The 18,756-nt window shown below is 50.6% G+C and overlaps 6 protein-coding genes across 6 annotated transcripts; 3 read left to right on the top strand and 3 right to left on the bottom strand.

Annotated features, from left to right (window-relative positions):
- Positions 1-4,891: 4,891 nt before the first annotated feature.
- On the top strand, positions 4,892-6,275 carry J7T55_007725 (pectin lyase; the record flags this gene model as incomplete). Its single annotated transcript, XM_053134622.1, has 5 exons — positions 4,892-5,191; positions 5,259-5,531; positions 5,588-5,704; positions 5,760-5,909; positions 5,976-6,275. 5 exons carry the CDS (start codon positions 4,892-4,894, stop codon positions 6,273-6,275), a joined length of 1,140 nt encoding a protein of 379 aa, XP_052987699.1.
- Positions 6,276-7,309: 1,034 nt separating this feature from the next.
- J7T55_007724 (uncharacterized protein) lies at positions 7,310-9,548 on the bottom strand (the record flags this gene model as incomplete). Its single annotated transcript, XM_053134621.1, has 10 exons — positions 7,310-7,398; positions 7,723-7,979; positions 8,033-8,177; positions 8,232-8,380; positions 8,439-8,514; positions 8,573-8,711; positions 8,762-8,854; positions 8,909-9,129; positions 9,188-9,364; positions 9,416-9,548. The coding sequence occupies 10 exons, from the start codon at positions 9,546-9,548 to the stop codon at positions 7,310-7,312; spliced, it is 1,479 nt and encodes a 492-aa protein (XP_052987698.1).
- Positions 9,549-11,056: 1,508 nt separating this feature from the next.
- Positions 11,057-12,697, bottom strand: J7T55_007723 (uncharacterized protein; the record flags this gene model as incomplete). The annotated part of the gene is made up of 4 exons (XM_053134620.1): positions 11,057-11,644; positions 11,698-12,302; positions 12,372-12,569; positions 12,625-12,697. 4 exons carry the CDS (start codon positions 12,695-12,697, stop codon positions 11,057-11,059), a joined length of 1,464 nt encoding a protein of 487 aa, XP_052987697.1.
- Positions 12,698-13,001: 304 nt separating this feature from the next.
- J7T55_007722 (uncharacterized protein) lies at positions 13,002-14,724 on the top strand (the record flags this gene model as incomplete). The annotated part of the gene is made up of 3 exons (XM_053134619.1): positions 13,002-14,134; positions 14,183-14,348; positions 14,641-14,724. 3 exons carry the CDS (start codon positions 13,002-13,004, stop codon positions 14,722-14,724), a joined length of 1,383 nt encoding a protein of 460 aa, XP_052987696.1.
- A 418-nt stretch (positions 14,725-15,142) lies between these two features.
- On the top strand, positions 15,143-17,144 carry J7T55_007721 (uncharacterized protein; the record flags this gene model as incomplete). The annotated part of the gene is made up of 8 exons (XM_053134618.1): positions 15,143-15,391; positions 15,455-15,491; positions 15,556-15,641; positions 15,711-15,795; positions 15,852-15,914; positions 16,059-16,613; positions 16,675-17,045; positions 17,100-17,144. 8 exons carry the CDS (start codon positions 15,143-15,145, stop codon positions 17,142-17,144), a joined length of 1,491 nt encoding a protein of 496 aa, XP_052987695.1.
- Positions 17,145-17,605: 461 nt separating this feature from the next.
- On the bottom strand, positions 17,606-18,400 carry J7T55_007720 (uncharacterized protein; the record flags this gene model as incomplete). The annotated part of the gene is made up of 1 exon (XM_053134617.1): positions 17,606-18,400. The coding sequence occupies one exon, from the start codon at positions 18,398-18,400 to the stop codon at positions 17,606-17,608; it is 795 nt and encodes a 264-aa protein (XP_052987694.1).
- Positions 18,401-18,756: the final 356 nt, after the last annotated feature.

The following is an 18,756-nucleotide window of genomic DNA, read 5'->3' as shown; positions in this document are numbered from 1 at the left end:
ACGAAATCTTCAATTCCATTCCATCCTCGCGTGACGCGAATACAAAAATATGTGCTGCCTGCATGGGAGGTGTGATCCTTCGAAACGCAATTTGGAGCTCGTGGGGTAGTTATTCGATCGACACTGCAATGCAAAGAGGCGTCAGGAGCGACGTTCTGGACTCCTACCACGTGGATGGGATCCGGGGCCGTGGGACAGACCTCATTATTTCCACTAACGTGCAGAAACGAAGTGTCATGCCCTGTAGGGCTGAGCCATGTGCGCCATTTGAAGGATGTGGGGTCTACAGCAAGGCAGCCATCGCCGAAAGGAAGGGGTGTCATCTTATTAGTATGGACGGGATTTCGCCACCCCCTGCTTTTCCCTGCTGACACCACAGGGGCCGGCGATCCACGCATGCATCTGACCTCGAGTTTCCCGAATCGGTGTCATCATCGCGCAGCATGGGCCTTTTTTACCAGGCCTTTTCTTCCTCCAGGCACCTAAAACACGAGTATTGCCATAGCCACATTAAGATGCGGCTCTGTCGGCGATTCCGCCCCCGGAACGTGATGCGCCTCATTATCTCTCGATACGTGAGTCATCGCCGGTCTTCATTCTCACATGTATGAACCTGGGATACGATGTGTTTTGACCGCCACATCAGGAGGATCTCGCGATGGGCCGAGCCAGAAACACGTGCTCGACAGCACTGATTCGAGGTACATGGCTGAAAAGGGCGTTTTTCACAAAATTCAACTTCCCGTAATTCAATGCATGGCGATTATGTGTGAAAACTGGACGGGCGCATGTTTGACAGAGCGAGAACTCAGTAGAAGAACATGTTTCAATTCCAGTGGTAGTGATGGGATATTTGCGGGGTTGACCAATAGATCGGCAACTTCCGTGCATAAGAGCATCCGGGATTGACACTGTCCCCTGATCTGTGGCTTTTTGACCTCAGAGCAAGTTGAATTGGCCTCTTCAATCCGGCATTCTATGTGCCAACCCCTTTTGGAACCCGTGGGTAGTGATATCCCCTATTGTGCCTCTCGCGATGCTATCAATGAGACCGAGCATTGTCGGCCATTGCACTATTTACGCAGAGCTACTTTCTAATTTTAAGTGGTCACACAGGATCCAGGCACCTGTCAGACATTCAGTAAATTCTCGGATGTCCTTCAACTTAGTTAATCTAGAAGAGCCTCATGACAAGGGGAGAACTTCACGGCGGTGAGGATGCCTCACCGAAGCAGGAAAGTATTTCACAGGCACCACCAAAAAGCGGTCATAATATGCCTTGGAGCTCTTTTATCAGCCAATAGGAGCGCAGGAGTTCGTGTTTTCGAGAAATGAAACTGCGGCCGCGCCACGGCAGCTCATGGGGACAAGAATAGGTGCCTGGGAAAAGCCGCAAGATATCTTGACTCATCCTTCTGTGCCCAGTAGATAGTAATCATTCGGTAGTGTCACAAGGCGTTTCGATACGCCTGGAGCTGCGAATTTGGGGGCTGTAAGCACCGTTTTTGGGGTGGGTGTTAGTAGTCGGTTCGGTGTGCATGCGGTCAGATGGAGCAGCACAGCCGCCCCCAGCCCTACAAGGACGACTTTACTTTCGTAAGGTAAGACGACACCAAAGTAGGTTTTTGGGATTTAGGCTTCAAAGTCAAGTATATATATAATCGGTTGTTCTGTCCTCAGTCTTCTGGCAGTGATTCTGGCATCATCATCAAGCATTCCAAACAGTCTCAAAGCAATCTATCTGACAGCTGACTCATTCGCGGTAACCCGAGCAATTCTATACCCACTAAAGGTTCTCTACTATTACTTCTCACCCAAACATCACAATGAACGCCTCTACCATCCTCTCTGCCATTGTCTTGGCTTTGGCATCTTACGCTGTTGCCGCACCCGTCCCTGACACGGAGACAGCAAACGACACTGTAAGTTGATACAATCCCTTCTCTTTAATTCATGAGCCCATATTGTACGGGACAATCACATACTTTCCAAAGCAACGAATATTTATGCTGATATATCTATAGGACTGCGTCGGTGGCTGCGGTGTCAACTAAAACCACACCCAATCGTCTCAGTGATGACTGATGCATCACCAACGAGACTGCCCCATTCGGAGGAGTCCGTGTATACAATTATTAAACTGTGACAACAAGCGATTGCTTTTATATAAAGGTTGTGGCAACACATGGAAGGTTTAGACAACAGACAGCAATGTCTTAGGGTTACAATAGAGATGGGAGGCACATTGGAATAAGATACCTCATTACCAACATTGAAGACTTCTAAACTGGATTCTAGTAGTAGATCCTCATCGTTCCACTAATAATTTGTGACATCCGATAGCGCCAGACCATTTCTGTGCCCTAATCTTCACTGCGCCCGGTTCTCTTTAGCCATAAATCACAGTCTATACGCGTTTGTCGGTCAATCGAACAGCATCTGTTGCTATTTTAGGTAGCGTGAACAAATTTTAAACTGGCGGATGCATGTCTTGCTATCCTCCAAGCTAGCTCTGGTGTATGCCTATAAGGTGCACGAACAGTCCCTGTCAGATCTAGGTGTTCATCAACCCACAGCTTGAGGTGTCAACGGCTTATGACATGTGTGACCCGGGTAATTTCATGCATCAGGAGACAAATCAACTTCAAGTTCAATCCACTACGCACCACTCCTGCTTATCTCCCGACGGTTGTTACTTTGATAGATAAATAGTGCTCCTGTCTTTCATTGCATCAATAAAGGGATTGCAGGCCATGCCGAATATTTACGGATTATGATCTAATTTTCTGTTCAGCACCTCAAGAGTTGCAACTGTCTGAGGTTTGATGCCCTTTCTCGGCGATTTGTCTATCCCAACAAAACTCCACTAGCAAGCAGTGACAGGACTGTTCAGTGTAGGGCCTACCAGCCACGGTCCATCATACAACAACGAAGCATATCAATTATGATGAGCAAACGCTGGCCACTCATGATATTTAGTCAATCCAATCATGATCCTGATGGTCCCAGCGACAAGCTGCACCGATGCTCAAATCTATTGCTCAGGAGCAAGAGGTCTCAATTCGATTCTGTGTCCTTATAATTCCCACCGATGGCTGTTGAACATGAATTTTCTGCGCAGGAGTTTCCTTGCATATGAAATTCAATGGACAACATAATCTCTTGCTCGGCCAAGGTCGAAGAAAAAACCCGTGGGTCGTACAGCATTTCATCGTATCCGGATGAAACATACCAGCTTTTGTACTTGCCGGGCTTGAACCGTTCTGCATTTGACTTATGTGGAACTTTGGCTTTTGGTCTCATGCCGGCAGATCAGATATCTCCTACATAGTGATGTTTTTTTGCGGATCTATGGTTATTGAGATCCTTCGCCGCGACAATCGCGAGCGAGAATCTGTACCGATATTCCAGGATCCTTAGCGTGTCTCATCTGGAATTCGATGTGGGTAAGGTTTTAAGCGCAAGGAGTGGCCTGGGCTCAGGCGAGGATCAGCCACTACCTGAGTCAGGCAGACAGTGAAGACATTGTTTCCCTCAATTTTGGCTCAAAGTTTGGTGATCTGCCGTCGGCCCGTATGCGTGGCATTTGAAGTGGATAGCAACGAATGCGGGATGGTCCATGCTGCAATCACACAGATCATTAGTTAGCGAATGCGCTCTCCATTATAGTGGAGTCCCTCCAGACACCCGACCAGCATTCAGTCATCTTCGGCTCCCTATTAGTGGAAGTCGTCGGTCCGAGGCCCACGCAGGTACACAAACCCCTGACGCCACGGTGGATGTCCCCATCGGTCGGAGACCAGAAGACACACCGCATCTGGTAAACCGACCAGCCGGTAGACAGGCCTTCGCCTGTTTCCCAGGCAAGGATTTTGTCATCTAGAGCCAGCAGTCAGCCATCCAGGCGAGCCAGGCACGGGCAGGGATTTACATCAAGGTTGCATGAAGGTTAAATTATCTGAGCTCTTTGATGTGGATATTCCAAGGGGTAAGCCACCACCCACCGTCTCGTTGGTGGCTGCAAGTTAGTCCACCAATATCTGTCTCTCTACGCAGCTGTGCAGCTCCTTTGCACATCATGATCTGCGTGCTCCACTGAACACAGTTACCTTGAGCCTCATTGTGTGCATTCCACAATTGCCATCGCACGAGCGTAAATGTTCGCGGTGAAGCAGGCTGCCACTCTCAAACCTGCCAGCCTCAAGACATAGTTTGGGCTGCAATGCCTCCTTGTACATGGCCCATTGAAGGTCAGGACTCCAGGGAAAATCCCGAGTAGCCATGGACTTTATCATCAGCACACATCGTGGGGTAGACCTCAAGCCAAGCGCAACGATGGTGCCTGCACACTGGCCAGGACAGCTGACAGGTCCCATCGGCCGGGTCCACTGAGCCTAGCCGCAAGAACGGCACTTAATACAGCTAGGCACATTGCACAACTTGAAAGTACCGCCAAACAGCCGCGCCTAGACCACTCTCGGCCTGAAGGCCGAGATATGTCTTCTAGAAGCCGCCCCTTAATGTATCAGGGGACGACTTTTGTCATTTGACGCAAGATCCTCCGTGGGGACAATCTGACAGTGTTGCAGTGCCAACTGCAAGATAACGCTTTGCTACTCGTACGATCATTGGGGGTCAACGGTCGAACATGGAGATATTCTGTGGACCAGGCTGAATCAACAAACGTGCTGGCTCGGACGGCTCTGCCGAATGAGCGTGTGCAAGCCTTCACGATAGTCTGACAGGTCCACTTTGTAAGTCTTTCAGTAAGCTTAAAAGGAGGACGATCACCAGCCTGTCGAAGATCTTGCATGCTGATCATCACCCATCACTCTTTCCACACTCATTCAAACCGATCGTCACTCCTTTTCGATCAGCACACTCTTTCAACATGCTTTCACCAACCGTGATCCTCACGGCGTTGGCTACCTTTGCCAACACCGTTGCCGCCGCCGGTGTCACCGGAGCCGCTGAAGGCTTCGCGAAGGGAGTTACTGGTGGTGGCTCTGCTGCCGCTGTCTACCCATCGACCAACGCTGAGCTCGTTTCGTACCTGACCGACAGCTCGGCCCGTACCATCATTCTAACCAAGACTTTCGACTTCACTGGCACGGAGGGAACAACGACAACCAGCGGATGTGCGCCTTACGGCACTGCCGCCGCTTGCCAGCTGGCCATCAACAAGGACGACGTGAGTGACTATTCTTCCCGCAGTGACTTTTGGTCGATCCGGTTGCTAAAGCTTGTTTTCACCTCAGTGGTGCAAGAACTACCAGGCCAGCTCCCCCACTGTCAGCTCCCTGACCTACGACAAGGCTGCCTGGAATGCTATCCAGGTCAAGTCCAACAAGTCTCTGGTCGGCCAGGGATCCGCCGGTGTGATCAAGGGCAAGGGCGTGTACATCGCCAACGGTGTTAAGAACATCATCATCCAGAACGTCCACTTCACCGAGATCAACCCCAAGTACGTCTGGGGTGGTGATGCTATCTCTATCGCTGGTGCCGACATGATCTGGATCGACCACGTTAAGGTGAGACTGACTTCCAACCATAAATTCCCAAGCAACATACTGACCCAAATCTGCAGACTTCCCGCATTGGTCGCCAGCACCTTGTCCTCGGCAATGCTGCTTCCAACCGTGTCACCATTTCCAACTCTGAGTTCGATGGCTCCACTGACTGGTCTGCCACCTGTGATGGTCACGTAAGTATCCCACCTCGTAACTTGTCCTCAAACTGGCCTCTAACTCATACCGCAGCACTACTTCCTGATCTACTTCACGGGAAGCAACGACATGATCACCTTCAAGGGCAACTATGTCCACCACTCTTCGGGCCGCAGCCCCAAGGTCGCTGGCAACACCCTCCTCCACGCCGTCAACAACTACTTCTACGCCAACAGCAAGCACGTAAGTAATCACACATACACACATACACCCGCTCTCGATGATCTTTCAACTAACTCCCCCCTCCAGGCTTTCGAGACCTCCGCGGGTGCCTACGTCCTTCTCGAGGGTAACACCTTCCAGAACGTCGTCGAGGTGATCGACCCGACCGCCAAGGCCGGCAAGATGTTCACCTCCCCCGATGCCAACGCCAACGCGAACTGCAAGTCCGCCCTCGGCCGCGCCTGCGTGCTCAACGCCTACGGCAGCACCGGAACCTACACCAGCTCCGACACCAGCTTCCTGACCAACTTCCAGGGCAAGAACATCGCCTCTGCCAGCGCTGCCTCCGCCAACGTCGCCAAGACTGCCGGTATCGGCAAGCTCTAAGTGGGCTCGCTGGTTGGGCTCGCCCGCTAATGCGTTTCTGGGCGAACGGCTTGCCCGTTCTGGCCTATCCCGTGGTGGAATTCTGCGGGAGCAGCTGTGAAAGTTGGAAATTGAATTCTTTGTATATACATATTATTTTAGAGATGTCGAAATGTAAATATGGTGGCTTGATAGCCTTTTCGACAAGCCTAGACCTCCACTCGTGAATTGACGTCCATCTCTCTTCGTCTTTACAGGTTTGATATTTGCCAACGCAAGTTGTGATTCATCTATTATGAGTAAGACCAGCCGCACTCTAGAACAAAGATTTTAACCAAGTTGCCTTGAGCAATTACTACTACCTAGTTCTGGAATCAAGCAGTAAAATCATATCCGACAGCAGCAAAATAAACGCCTACAGCGCTCTAGGCCTGGGTATAGTACCAGCAAGGGGGCGGGGGCACTCCAGAGGTATTATTCACAACTGGTTCAATTCTGCATACCAGGGTCATGTTCTGCCATATACCTACACTAATGACTGCCAGGTGTAGTTTGATGACAATATGAGGGATTGGCTCGACCACATAGTACATAGTTGTACAGAACCTAATGTGAGTGAGGATCACAGAGTCCTATTCAAGAACAACCGCGATGTCCAGGGCAAAATAAGCAAGTAGATCAAGCAAGAGAGCAAAGCGAAGAACCAAAATGAGGAACAGGACAAACGAGAAGCGTATTTCAAACTAAGAGTTAGTGCTACAAAATAGCACTCTAAGGCCCTGGTCCTGATGAATAAGCAGCTAGCAAACAAGGAGCCCGCACATCATTAGGGACAGATAAGGTTCCCAAGACTAAGACTCGCGGATGGGACCGACATGCCCAGGGATATATATTTGAATAAAATAGAAATGGAAAGCTTGACTGGTCATTAGGTGCATTGACTAGTGTCATGGTATCTACTGTCACGGCCCATAGCATATAGCTGTCTGCTCTTCCTTCGATTTCATATCAACGAGCTCTCACCATGAGAGCTTTCACTTCGAAACACAATTATTTCACGTAACATTGAGGTGTGATATATGGAACATGCGGGAAGAGGGAGGGCACGCAAGGCCCTTTGGCGTGTCAAAGTGTGAGCGCTTGGCTACAGTAGATTGGTCCAGCTTGTGTTAATACTGCATGGAAAAATGCAGAAGTGGGACATGTTACATTATGTAATGGTCAGCTTCCTCTATGTACATCAGTCCCCAGCTGTGTATAATAAAAAAAGAAGCAGTAAACCAGAACTCCATTGTATCATTCTATATCACTTCTAGCCGCTATATAATTATGAAACCCACCTAATCCCTGCTTGTCGTAGTAGTTAAAAGGCTTCCACTAGGAAGGCTTCCCAGATAAACTGACTCTCCTTGCCTCAACTTCGTATGGGAATATTGCCCGACAATCACACCACGGCTATGAACCGTACCATCAAACAGCTCGTCCATCTCTTCGAGGGTCCTGCCCTTCGTCTCAACAAACAACCAGATCACGACACCCAAGATTCCTATGTTCCAACCGGCGTTAATAGCATAATACCTCCAAGCAATACTTTCAATCGCAAGTGGCGCGGTGTAGAGATTCAGGAAACTGAAGGCGTAGCCGATGGACTGGGCAGCTACTACGCCCTTGGCTCGCTGTGAATATCGTAGTATCTCGGCCGGGTAGGTGTAAGCTAGAAGCATCCTTCAATGCTGTCAGTGTGGCCCATAGCCTATTGGAGGTATATGAAGTCTTACCAGCTGGTTGATACCGCAAGGAGAAACAGGGCAACAACAATAATAGCACCAATGGCGTATCCCGGATTCTCGGGGTGGGCATCTGAAAGGTTTGAGAGGCCAGCAAGAAGGCCAAGGAGGAATATAGTGGCAGATGTGCCGGTGACTAGGTACAATGTTAGTTCGGTTTAGAGTCACTAGTCAGCTGCGTAGCACTTACTCAGAGGCTTGCGAGCACCAGTCTTGTCGATGAGGAAGATGCCCCCAACGCTGCAGCATGCCTTCCACAATAGGAGGAAGATGTTGATCATAATCGTGGTTCTCTTGTCATTGATTCCGAGGTTGGCAATGACGTAGCTCGAAAAGTATCTACGCGTGAATCAGTCAGTACCAACGTTCCATATCTCGCTCAGGCGGTTGTACATACAGGATCATGTTGCCTCCCAGAATTTGGTAGAAAATATTCATCAACACCGCGATGCCAAATCGCTTCAGGTTTGGAACTGCACATTACGGTCAGAGACTGGCAAATCAAAATGGGTGACAAGGTACACAGCATACAAGGCGTGACTAGCTCTTTCCAGCCGCCGTCGCTTTGCTTCTCGTTTGCTAAGGCACTGAGTATCTCCTGAACTTCCGAGACGATCATCGAGTTGTGGCGATCTCCGTTCGCGTGGAGCCGCGCGAGGATATCAATGCCCTGGACAGGGCTTAGCTAGGATCCAGTTATAGGCAATGTGGATTTCGTACCTCTTCTCTTCGCCCCTTGGCAAAGAGCCATCTGGGACTTTCATCGACAAGCGGCAGGAGGCATAGGGACAAGATAGAAGGCACTGCCTCTCCCTTTGCGAATTGCGTTAGTGCTGGGTGGTTCAATTTGATGCCAGAGAGACTCACAAGCATGACTCCCCTCCACGCCCAGTTTGACTTTTTGTCAAACACCCCAAGAATTATGCATGCCACGAGGAAGGAGGCAAATGGCACAGAGACGACTGTGGAGCTCGAGAGGATAGATCTGTATTTGGGAGAAGCCAGCTCCATCACCCACATAGGGGCAACGGACCCGTTGATCAGAGTAGCGAAGCCGATGATGAATCGACCGATGATGAGTTGCACAGCTGGCAAGGTTCCAAGTAAGCGCACATCCTGGGGTGTCGAAGGACGTCATCCACCTACCACTTGCTGCGGAAGCCTGCAGGAGGACTCCAAAGATAATGCAGACTGAGGCCACCGCAAGGCCAGCCTTTCGCCCCCAGCGATCAACGATAGGGCCAACCATCGGGCCGCCAAAGATGCACCCGGCACTTATAATCGCGGAGTTGAGGCCGGTGAGATCGCTGTTGAGATGGAAGTCTACCATGCGAGGTTAGCAAAGCACCTCTGGTTCCGAAAAGGTTGACGAACGTTCAACAAACGGCTTGACCGTGTTCAGGTTGTTGATCATGCCGGCATCGTAGGACAAGATGCAGATATTGCACATGGCCACCACCAGGATGAGCACATGAGAAGCCACAGGGCCGAGTGATAAAATAGCCATGATGAAGAAAGTGTGGAACGAGCAAAACTTTCTGATCAATGGCTATGGAATCAAATCCTTCGTTGGCAGCTCCAAGGCTCTACCTGGAGGGGCAGACTGTTATGTAGTTAAAGCGAGGCCCTGTCTGAAGGTCAAGGCGTCGAGCTGTGTAGGTGTCGATAGCTGTGCGCGGATGACTCGTCCCTCCCGAGGCCGCCCAAGTATAGCACATAATTGAAACCCCTGAGTCTGCGTTTCAATTGTGGGCCCAGAAGGCCCCAAAGAAAGAACAAGGCCCTGGTTCTACAGCCTGTCAGTTGTGCCAAGGAGCATTCAGCCCTGCTCAAGGCTTTCACAGATCTGTTTTCTGCTGCAAGGATTTGTTTACCCTTTTTTTGCTTTCTTTTTTCAATACCGTTTTCCTTCATCAACGGAATGTTTCTCCATCAGACGGATTTTCATCGAAAATTTTCATTTGGGCCAGCGTAAAAGAAATCCTTGGTCTATACCTACTGTGTGGCCTACCCCTACTCTAGGCTCTATTTGCCATACGTGGTAATAATGATCCTGTTTGTGACCTGCTACTGAACCCTCTAGGGACAAACGCGTCTGCGACACTGTTGTTGAGCAGATGCAGCCAAGCTTCTCAGACAGTAAACAATCGGTTGCTTTCAGAGCGTCGGTGTATTTTCCGAGCACCCCGAGAGAGCCTACAGCGTCGGCCGAGCACTGCCGTCTGGTGGCGGTGTTCAAATCCCACCCGTTGTCATTGCCCTCTCTCCATAATTCGCCATCCCTTTCCATTGATGGCTCGTATTGTAATGTGAATTGGGAGGACAGGGGCACTGGGAGGGTCGCATTTTGCAGATCTGGTTGCAAATTGAGATGGGCTTCCGGGGTTCTCAGCCCAAGCAATGGCGCGTACCATCACTTGGCCGACGCTGAACCAGCCATCAACTTGCATCAATAATATGAGCACCTAGAGGGTTCGGGAACATCACCGGGGAAGCGGGTCTTTACGAATTCCTAAATGCCGAATCTATTTTGGTGACGGGTGCCGCAGGGAGTTGGCGATCCTCCGCCCGAACGATCAAGACACCATCAACATCGCGTCATGGCATTCGTATGATTCGAGAATACTTTCTTTGTGATTAGACAGGAGATGTGGATACCGATAGCCTCAATTCATCGGGTTGCTCCAGCGGTAGTCTACAGCCGTTGCATTACTGTCCCGAACGGATGTTTCTGAGCAGGCGGGTGACGGGCTCTGTTTAAGACATTGTTCAATGAGAACGTCAATACCTAAAGCTCTTTTTACAAAGTACCTATATTGGGTATGATTTCGCCTAAGTTTAGACCTCGGTGTTCGAGGCTGGGCTGTTCATTATATGACCATCACGTCTGCATATTGCCCTCGAAATATCGACACATGCGGCACAGTACTGGTGTACAACAAGTCTATATGGTTCTGTACCCTACTTGGTATAAATCACTAAATAGTGGTCGTGTATTTGGTTAGGCACGTTCCTTCACCAGTAGCCGCCCTCGGGCGGAGGAACAGCAACGTCATCCAAATGTCCCTCCACCCCATTCTTGATATCCTCTGCAACTTTCGGAAACTGGTCTTTGGCAAATTGTAGCGCGTCCCAAGGTTTCAGCATGGGAAACCTCTTCCTGGCCCATTCAGTAGGCGCCACCTCGATGTCATCCCAGGGAATCTTGTAGAACGCATCTCTGTTCTTCTGCCCGCTCTTGTGGACAGCGTTTGACCGATGGTAGCGAATTCTCTGCGTCGCCTCCAGACCGAGCCTGACGTCCCCTTTGGACATGGCCAAGCACTGGGCCACCGTGACGGCGTCTTCTAGTGCCTGAGATGCTCCTTGGCCGGCGGTTGGCAGGTTTGCGTGGGCTGCGTCTCCAATCAGGATCGTGCGGCCTCCCTTGCTAACCCAGGTGTCTATCGTCGGTCTGTAAATGAGTTTGAAGTCGATGGTCTTTCCCACGGGGGTGACATCGAATAGTGCTTGAGCGTCTTCAGCGGGGAAGAACTTCATCCATCTGGCCACATGCTCCCTTTCGGCAATATTGGACCAAGACTCGCTTGATTCTTTGTCATCCTGGTGTAGAAAGTTTTAGCAATTTGTCTACGGCGTCAGTGGTGGTGGCTTACTGGGTGAATCAGAACCCAGGCAATGTCTTTTCCCTCGTTCCAGACAAAAGCCATCAGACTCAAGTTATCATACATCCAGAACCTTACGGTGTCTCTGTCCGTATGATACAGATCCCGCAGCCCGGGATGCTTCAGCATAGCTTCGTCAGTCTTGAAGAAGTTCCTAAATACAGCCCAGCCGCTGCTCTTTCCCCCATTACTGTCGTCATCGAGGTTGAGTACCTGTCCCCGGGCAATGGACCGTGGCCCATCAGCAGCAATCACACAATCGCCCCACAGGGTCTCGCCTGAGGAAAGTAAGACACCTGCTCTGCCTTGTTCTTCGAGGTATTCCGTAACTGCCACACCGATCCTAACGTCCCGCACCAGGGTCTTCGCATGCGCGAGGAAGATGGAGTGGACTTTGCCTCGGTGCCCGGCGTATGTTATGTTGTGTTCCGTACCGTCTCGTGCCCAGGGAACGTGGGTGAGGAACTTGCCATCAAACTTGCAGAGCTCCATGGTCCGGATCTGGCTGCACCCAGTATCGTGGATCTGCTGGCCGACCCTGCCGTTATCCCATCGGTGGATGATGCGGCCAGCATTGGGGAAGAAGTCGAGGATATCTATGCTCACGTATTGATGGTTTAGCTAGGAACCGAAGAAGATAGTCACTGAATCGTTTTGCGACTTACCTCCTTGACTGTTGGAATCTGTATACTTTTCAATCACAGTCACATCCATGCCACGATCAGCACATTCAATGGCCGCACCTAGACCACCGAACCCAGCACCAACGATGATGACTTTGAGCTGTTTATTCTCCGTCATCTTGCTACGTAGATCCAGAGTCTTGAGCCGATGATAATGCTCGCGAAAATCGAGCCTCGCGACTTGAAGACATATTGATTTAAAGAGCCCATTTCGACGGCTCGCCTGGTGACTGACCCATCCTCCCCTTAGCATCCCCGAATGAGGTCTTGCAAGACCCGGGGGACAGTCGGGATGCGGTGAATGGCATGGCAGGGAGAAGAACTGGCTATTGCCAGGCTCGGAGCCCTCACCGAAATTCCCGACGCGCCCGAAAAGCTGTGTTGCACATCAAAAAGGTGTGTTTCGGTGATAGGACTAAGACATTGACCGAGTTTTGACCGTTGCACATTGATTAGAAACGAGCCAAACAATTCCAAGGCACCTAGCATTACCAACTACAATCATCAGCCTCTCTGCTTGAATCAAATCTCTTCTCGCATCTGCGGGACAGATCTGCAGCGTAATAAATACGTTTGATATCACAACCTTCAGCTCGGCCAATCACGATAAACATGGCTGAAGCGAACGCAATCATGACGTTGACAGAGCATGTCCCCGAGTTCGAGACGCTGCAAGTTCACGCAGGACAGAAGCCCGACTCGGCAACTCTGGCCCGAGGCGTGCCCATCTACCAAACCTACGTCTTCAACTTCCACAGCTCTGCCCACGCCGCAAGACTATTCAACCTCGAGGAAGAGGGTGAGATAGCCACACGCACAGGCAATCCGACCACCGCAGTCGTAGAGCGCCGCGTGGCCGCGCTCGAGGGCGGTGTTGCAGCTGTCGCTGTGTCGTCTGGCCAGGCAGCCGTCTTCATGACGATGATTGCTCTGGCCGGGCACGGCGAGAACATCGTGGCAAGCAAGCATTACTACCATGGAGCGTACAATCAATTCTCATTCCTACTTCCCGAGTTTGGAGTTGACTGCCGGGTTGTCGAAGAGACAGCTGAGGCGGTGCGGAAAGCCATTGACGATCGCACCAAGGCGGTCTACATCGAGACAGTCGGCCATCCCAACTTCAACGTTCCTGACATCGAAGCCCTAGCCAAAGTTGCACATGAAGCCGGCGTGCCTCTTGTGGTTGAGAATACTGTCGGGTGCGCGTACTTCTGCCAGCCTATCAAGCACGGCGCCGACATTGTGGTCGAGAGCATGAGCAAATGGATCGGCGGCCACGGGAGCGCCACAGGCGGCATCATCGTCGATTCGGGCAACTTCAACTGGAAGGACTCGACGCGTTTCCCACAGTTCAACAAGCCTTGTCCTGGTTTCCATGGTCTCAACTTTAGTGAGAGGTTTGGGCGAGAAGCCTTCATCATGCGCATTCGAGGCCAGATTCTGCGTGACGTGGGCTCATGTTTGTCCCCGTTTAATAGCCAGCAGTTTATTCTTGGCATCGAGACATTAAGCTTGAGGTGCGAGAGACATGCTCAGAATACTATTGCCCTTGCTACGTGGCTTGAGAGGCACGAGAATGTGGAGTGGGTCTCATATCCAGGTCTACCGAGCCATCCACATCATGAGCTCGCGCAGAAGTATCTCCCTCGGGGAGCTGGAGCTGTGTTGATGTTTGGCATCAAGGGTGGAGCAGATGCTGGAGAGCAGCTGGTTGACAACTTCAAGATGATCTCGAATAACCCTGGGTAAGAAGCTTCCATGTTGATTCTGGATCTCTTGACTAACCATATTAGATATGGTGATGCCAAAACCACAGCTATGCATCCTTGGTCGACCACACATAGACCAATGCTGCCGCATGAGAAGATTGACCTGGGTGTTGCACCGGAAATGGTAAGGGTGTCCGTTGGTATTGAGCACATCAAGGACATCATGTATGATATTGAGCAGAGTATGCGGGTGAGCCCGTCAGTGCCCAATGGTGAGCAATAATATCTTGAGTAACTTGCCTCAGCGATTAGTTTTGAGTCACAATAGATCTAGACTTGTTAAACAACACGATCGTTATTCTCCATAATCAAGCTTCTTTTATGCTTCATGACCAGAATCCCAAACGTGTCCCGTGGCGCTGTTTGTCCCCCAAGAAGACATTCTCATATCCCAAGTGTGAACGCCATATGTCAGTGATCAGTCAACAAATGCTCAAGGGTCGGACTGACCGATCAACTGACCATTGCTGCGCATGTCGGAGCCCCAATTCTCCAGGTTCCCGACCATGTCCTCCTCCGTGGCTGATGTGCCCATTTTCAAGTGGGGCCAGTCCTTGGCCCGATGAAATGCCATGACATTCATGATCCAATCTCTTGTACCCGGAGACCTGAGTATGTTCCCTGCGTCTCCAAGCGGGGTCTAACAATTCATGTTATTCTCGCCGCCAAGACGATCTACGGCTTGTCCCTGGTCACCAAGCCCGGATGGTGGCGGAGCATTTAGGCGTGGAATATTCGGGGCCCCGAGTTGATCGGCCGAGGAGCCCGAGACGCCGTGTGTCATGCACGTCATCCCCACCGGGGGGGGGGGGGGTGGATGAACATGGGCTTGGAAGGCTGTTCCTTGCGGTATGTCTACAGCTTGCGGCGATATCGTGTAACAGAAATAACCTCTCGCAAATAAATTGAGTTTTCAGTTTGGCTCAGCCTGAGTGCTGCACCAATTGCACAACACTACCCTCATTTGCTTTTACGGCCACTGTCATGTCCGAAAGAATCGAGGTTTTCCATCCAATTCTGGCAGCCAAGCTCGAAAAAGATGCTTTCGAGGTGGCAGGATGGGGCGTGCTCAGCGCCGTCCTGTTTGGCGTATTAACCATCTGGTTCTTCGCGATTGGCGACAGGATGCCCAAGTTGCCCATTGCCATGCAGGAAGAGGTGCCAAATCGGAAGAAAAGAATTGACATCTTCATCAAGGATACTCGAAGGCTACTCATTGATAGCTACAAAAAGGTATGATGGCTGTCTTCCCGGGACGGCCTGAAGATTCCACGGTGCTGATTCGAGAATGTCTAGTTCCAAGATCAGGTATTTGGGATCACAACCACAGAAGGTAATACGTTTGATCGCATCTGCATGTTAAATCCTTCGAAACCTTTTTCTAACTTTACTGCCAGGGACCAATATCATGATTCCTCTAGAACTGCTACAAGGCCTAGGAAGTCAAAAGTCTTTGAGTTTCTCGGCCTTCCTCGAAGAAGAAGTAGGCATTTTGTACATGAGCGGAATAGCAAGACCAAAAACTGACCTGTTTCATTTTCTCCCTGGGCAGTTCAGCATGAAAAAATACACCAAAGTAGGCAATCTTGATGAAATTCAAATCAGCATTGTGAACAAAAAGCTTAACCCAACTCTTCGTAAGCCCGGGACTCAGCCTCTTTATGAACAAACGTTCACATTCTAACTGTTCTAGCCCAATATATTCCCGTTATCCAGGAGTTGATCCGCAGACACTGGCCGCTGGAGGACTATGATAGTAAGTTTACCATTGTCAACAACCAATTTGTTTACCGCGAACCAATTTGTTCGATTCCCCTCCCGAGAAGTCCAAACCTTTTTCTGATGCAATGATGGAAAGCACCCACCATCACAAAGCCCTGGCCACATGTCATGCGTCTAGTTTCTCGCATCTCAGCCCGAATCTTCCACAGCGCCGCCTCCGCCGAAAACGATCACTGGTTAGACATCGCCACCGAACACGTGCATTCTACCGTCGTGTGGACCGAGAATCTCAAGAAGTGGCCTGCCGTACTCCGACCCCTCGTCCACCGCTTTGTCGAAGGACGAGGGTACATGATGCAGCGGTTCGAAGAAGGCAAGGCTGTGGTCGCTCAAACCCTGCAAGAGAAAAAAGAAAATAGAGGCAAGCCTCTGAACAACCCTCAGACACTTTTGGACTATCTCTACGAGGGTCCACTTGGTCCTGATGATGTTGAGGCGCATACCATTGCCCAGATCAACTTGTGTGTGGCTGCCATTCAGTCCATGGCTGCAACAGTGACCCAGTGTCTTATGGATCTTGCAACACATCCAGAATATGTACCTGAACTTTTGGAAGAGATAAAAACCGCCATGGAGAAGAACGGAGGCGTTGTTGACAAACGAGTGTTGACGGAGACGTGGAAGCTGGACAGCTTCATCAAGGAGACTCAACGGTTGAACCCTCCGGATCTAAGTTCGTTACCTCAAAGGTAACCTACACGATTTCAATCATGACTAACCAACGTGAATTACAGCAAGTTTCCAACGAAAAGCCCTCTCGGACATGACCCTGTCTAACGGGCTGCGCATCCCCAAAGGCGCCCGCATCGTGCTTCCGACAGCAGCCATCAACATGGATCGGGAGTTCTTCCAGGATCCTGAGAACTTTGACGGCTTCCGGTACTACAGACTCCGAACCGCGACCGAAGAGGCCCGGAACACCAACCAGATGGTAACAGTCGGCAAGAAGGATCTGACGTGGGGCTATGGCAGGCACGCGTGCCCAGGCAGATATATCGCCGAATTAGCCTTGAAGCTTGTAGTGATCGAGTTTCTGACGCGCTATGAGATTCGGCTACCGGACGGCGTGAAGGAACGGCCAAAGAATATAGAGTTTGAGGGTTTGGTATGTTGATCCACATATTCATTTTAAGCTCTTTGACATATTGACTTGTTACAGGTTATCCCAGATCCCGAATGGAAATTGACCATGAAGAGCCGCTGAAGGCGCCTTGGGCGGTGAGACTGGAAGGTCTCTTGTATGCCATTCAGAGAGGACTGAAAGGTGGGCTGGCACTTTGCAAACGAGACTAGAGTGCGATATACAATTTCTCGCCTTCCAAGTTGTGGTTGCGTTCAGAAGTCCGGTATCGTCGATTTGCAGAGCAGCAGAATATGATATATAAAATCAAAACAGAGTAATTCAGAACTCTCAGAGGGAGTTATCCAGATGAGGGGAAAAAAGAAAAAAGAAAAAAATACGGATCACTAGCCATTTGATCGCAATACGCATTAAACATAGAGTTTCTGACATAGAAGATATGCTACAAGGGGCTGCAATGGCGTTAAGATTAATTAGCGGCTGCGCTGATCATAGACCAAGTAAGAGATCACTACTATTTTAACTGTGCCTGGTGTCTACCATGCGTTCACCAGTGGATGCATGCTGCAAAAGTCCGCATACTTTCACGTCATTGACACTCCTCCAGACAGAAGCATAAACTCGCCATTGATGAAGCGGGACCTTTCCTCCGCGAGAAAAGCCACAGCCCAGGCAACATCCTCCACAGACGCCGCACCGCCCTCCACCGGCGTGTCCCTGATCAACACCTCTCGCACCTTGTCCCATTCCTCATCAGTGAAATGCTCCAGAAAGCTCTCCGTCAACACCGGTCCCGGAGCCACCATGTTGACGGTGCAGCCGTACCTCGGCGGTAACTCCTTCGCCCAAACGCGTAAAATAGAATCGAGAGCCCCTTTCGTTGCCGCATAGATCCCCTGGCCTGCCTTTGGCACGCGCGAAGCAGCTGAGCCGACAATAACAATCCGCGAGCCACCAACTGCGCCAGACATGTTCGGCGGCTCGGCGGGCTTGTACGGAGTCAGGTGTGGCAGCGACGCCTTGACCAGTGCGAAGGCACCGCGTGCGTTAAGGTCCATGGCGCGATCCCACATGCTCAGTGTGGCGTCCCAGAGAGGCGCGATGGGCACGTAGCCGGCGTTGCTGACGAGGATGTCGATGTGACCGAACCTGGCTACCGCCTGCTGCACCAAGTCTGATGGACCGCTATGTGAAGCGAGGTCTGCACAAACAGCAATCCAATCTGTCTTGAGGGTTCTGCCCACGGATTCACACTCATCTTCCAGGGACGGAAAGGGGTAGTTGAGGACGATATTTGCCCCGCGGTTGGACAGTTCCTTGGCGATGCCTGCTCCGATGCCTTTGGACGAGCCAGATATCACAGCTGTACGACCGGCCATGGTTTCTTTAGGCTGACTTGAGGATGGCATGATCGTTTCGAAGGTTGGAGATCGTATCAGAAGGGCTAAAGACGAAATGTGAAGCGTAATAATGGTGCGTATCTCTAAAAAACTCAATACTTCGCCTTGCACGGCGTTTTGTTATCTCGCGTCCGCGATCACCTCATCTGTCACTGCTTGCGAGTCAACTATAAGTCTAATAGTGGCTCCGAGCTCGGATATTAGGACCGAGATTCACCGAGATGCTTCGCCACGATATTAGTGAGAGGACGTGATGCTCACACTGGATGTTTAAAGTTCCAATTTTTGATTAAAGGCAACTAGCAACAGTTGAAATTCAGAGTATTTAGCATTTC

Source organism: Diaporthe amygdali, assembly GCF_026229845.1.
Source record: "Diaporthe amygdali strain CAA958 chromosome Unknown NODE_46_length_305281_cov_63_574154, whole genome shotgun sequence".
NCBI lineage: Eukaryota > Fungi > Ascomycota > Sordariomycetes > Diaporthales > Diaporthaceae > Diaporthe > Diaporthe amygdali.
The sequence above is the reverse complement of the archived record's forward strand: the minus strand, read 5'-3'. Positions and strand labels throughout refer to the sequence as shown.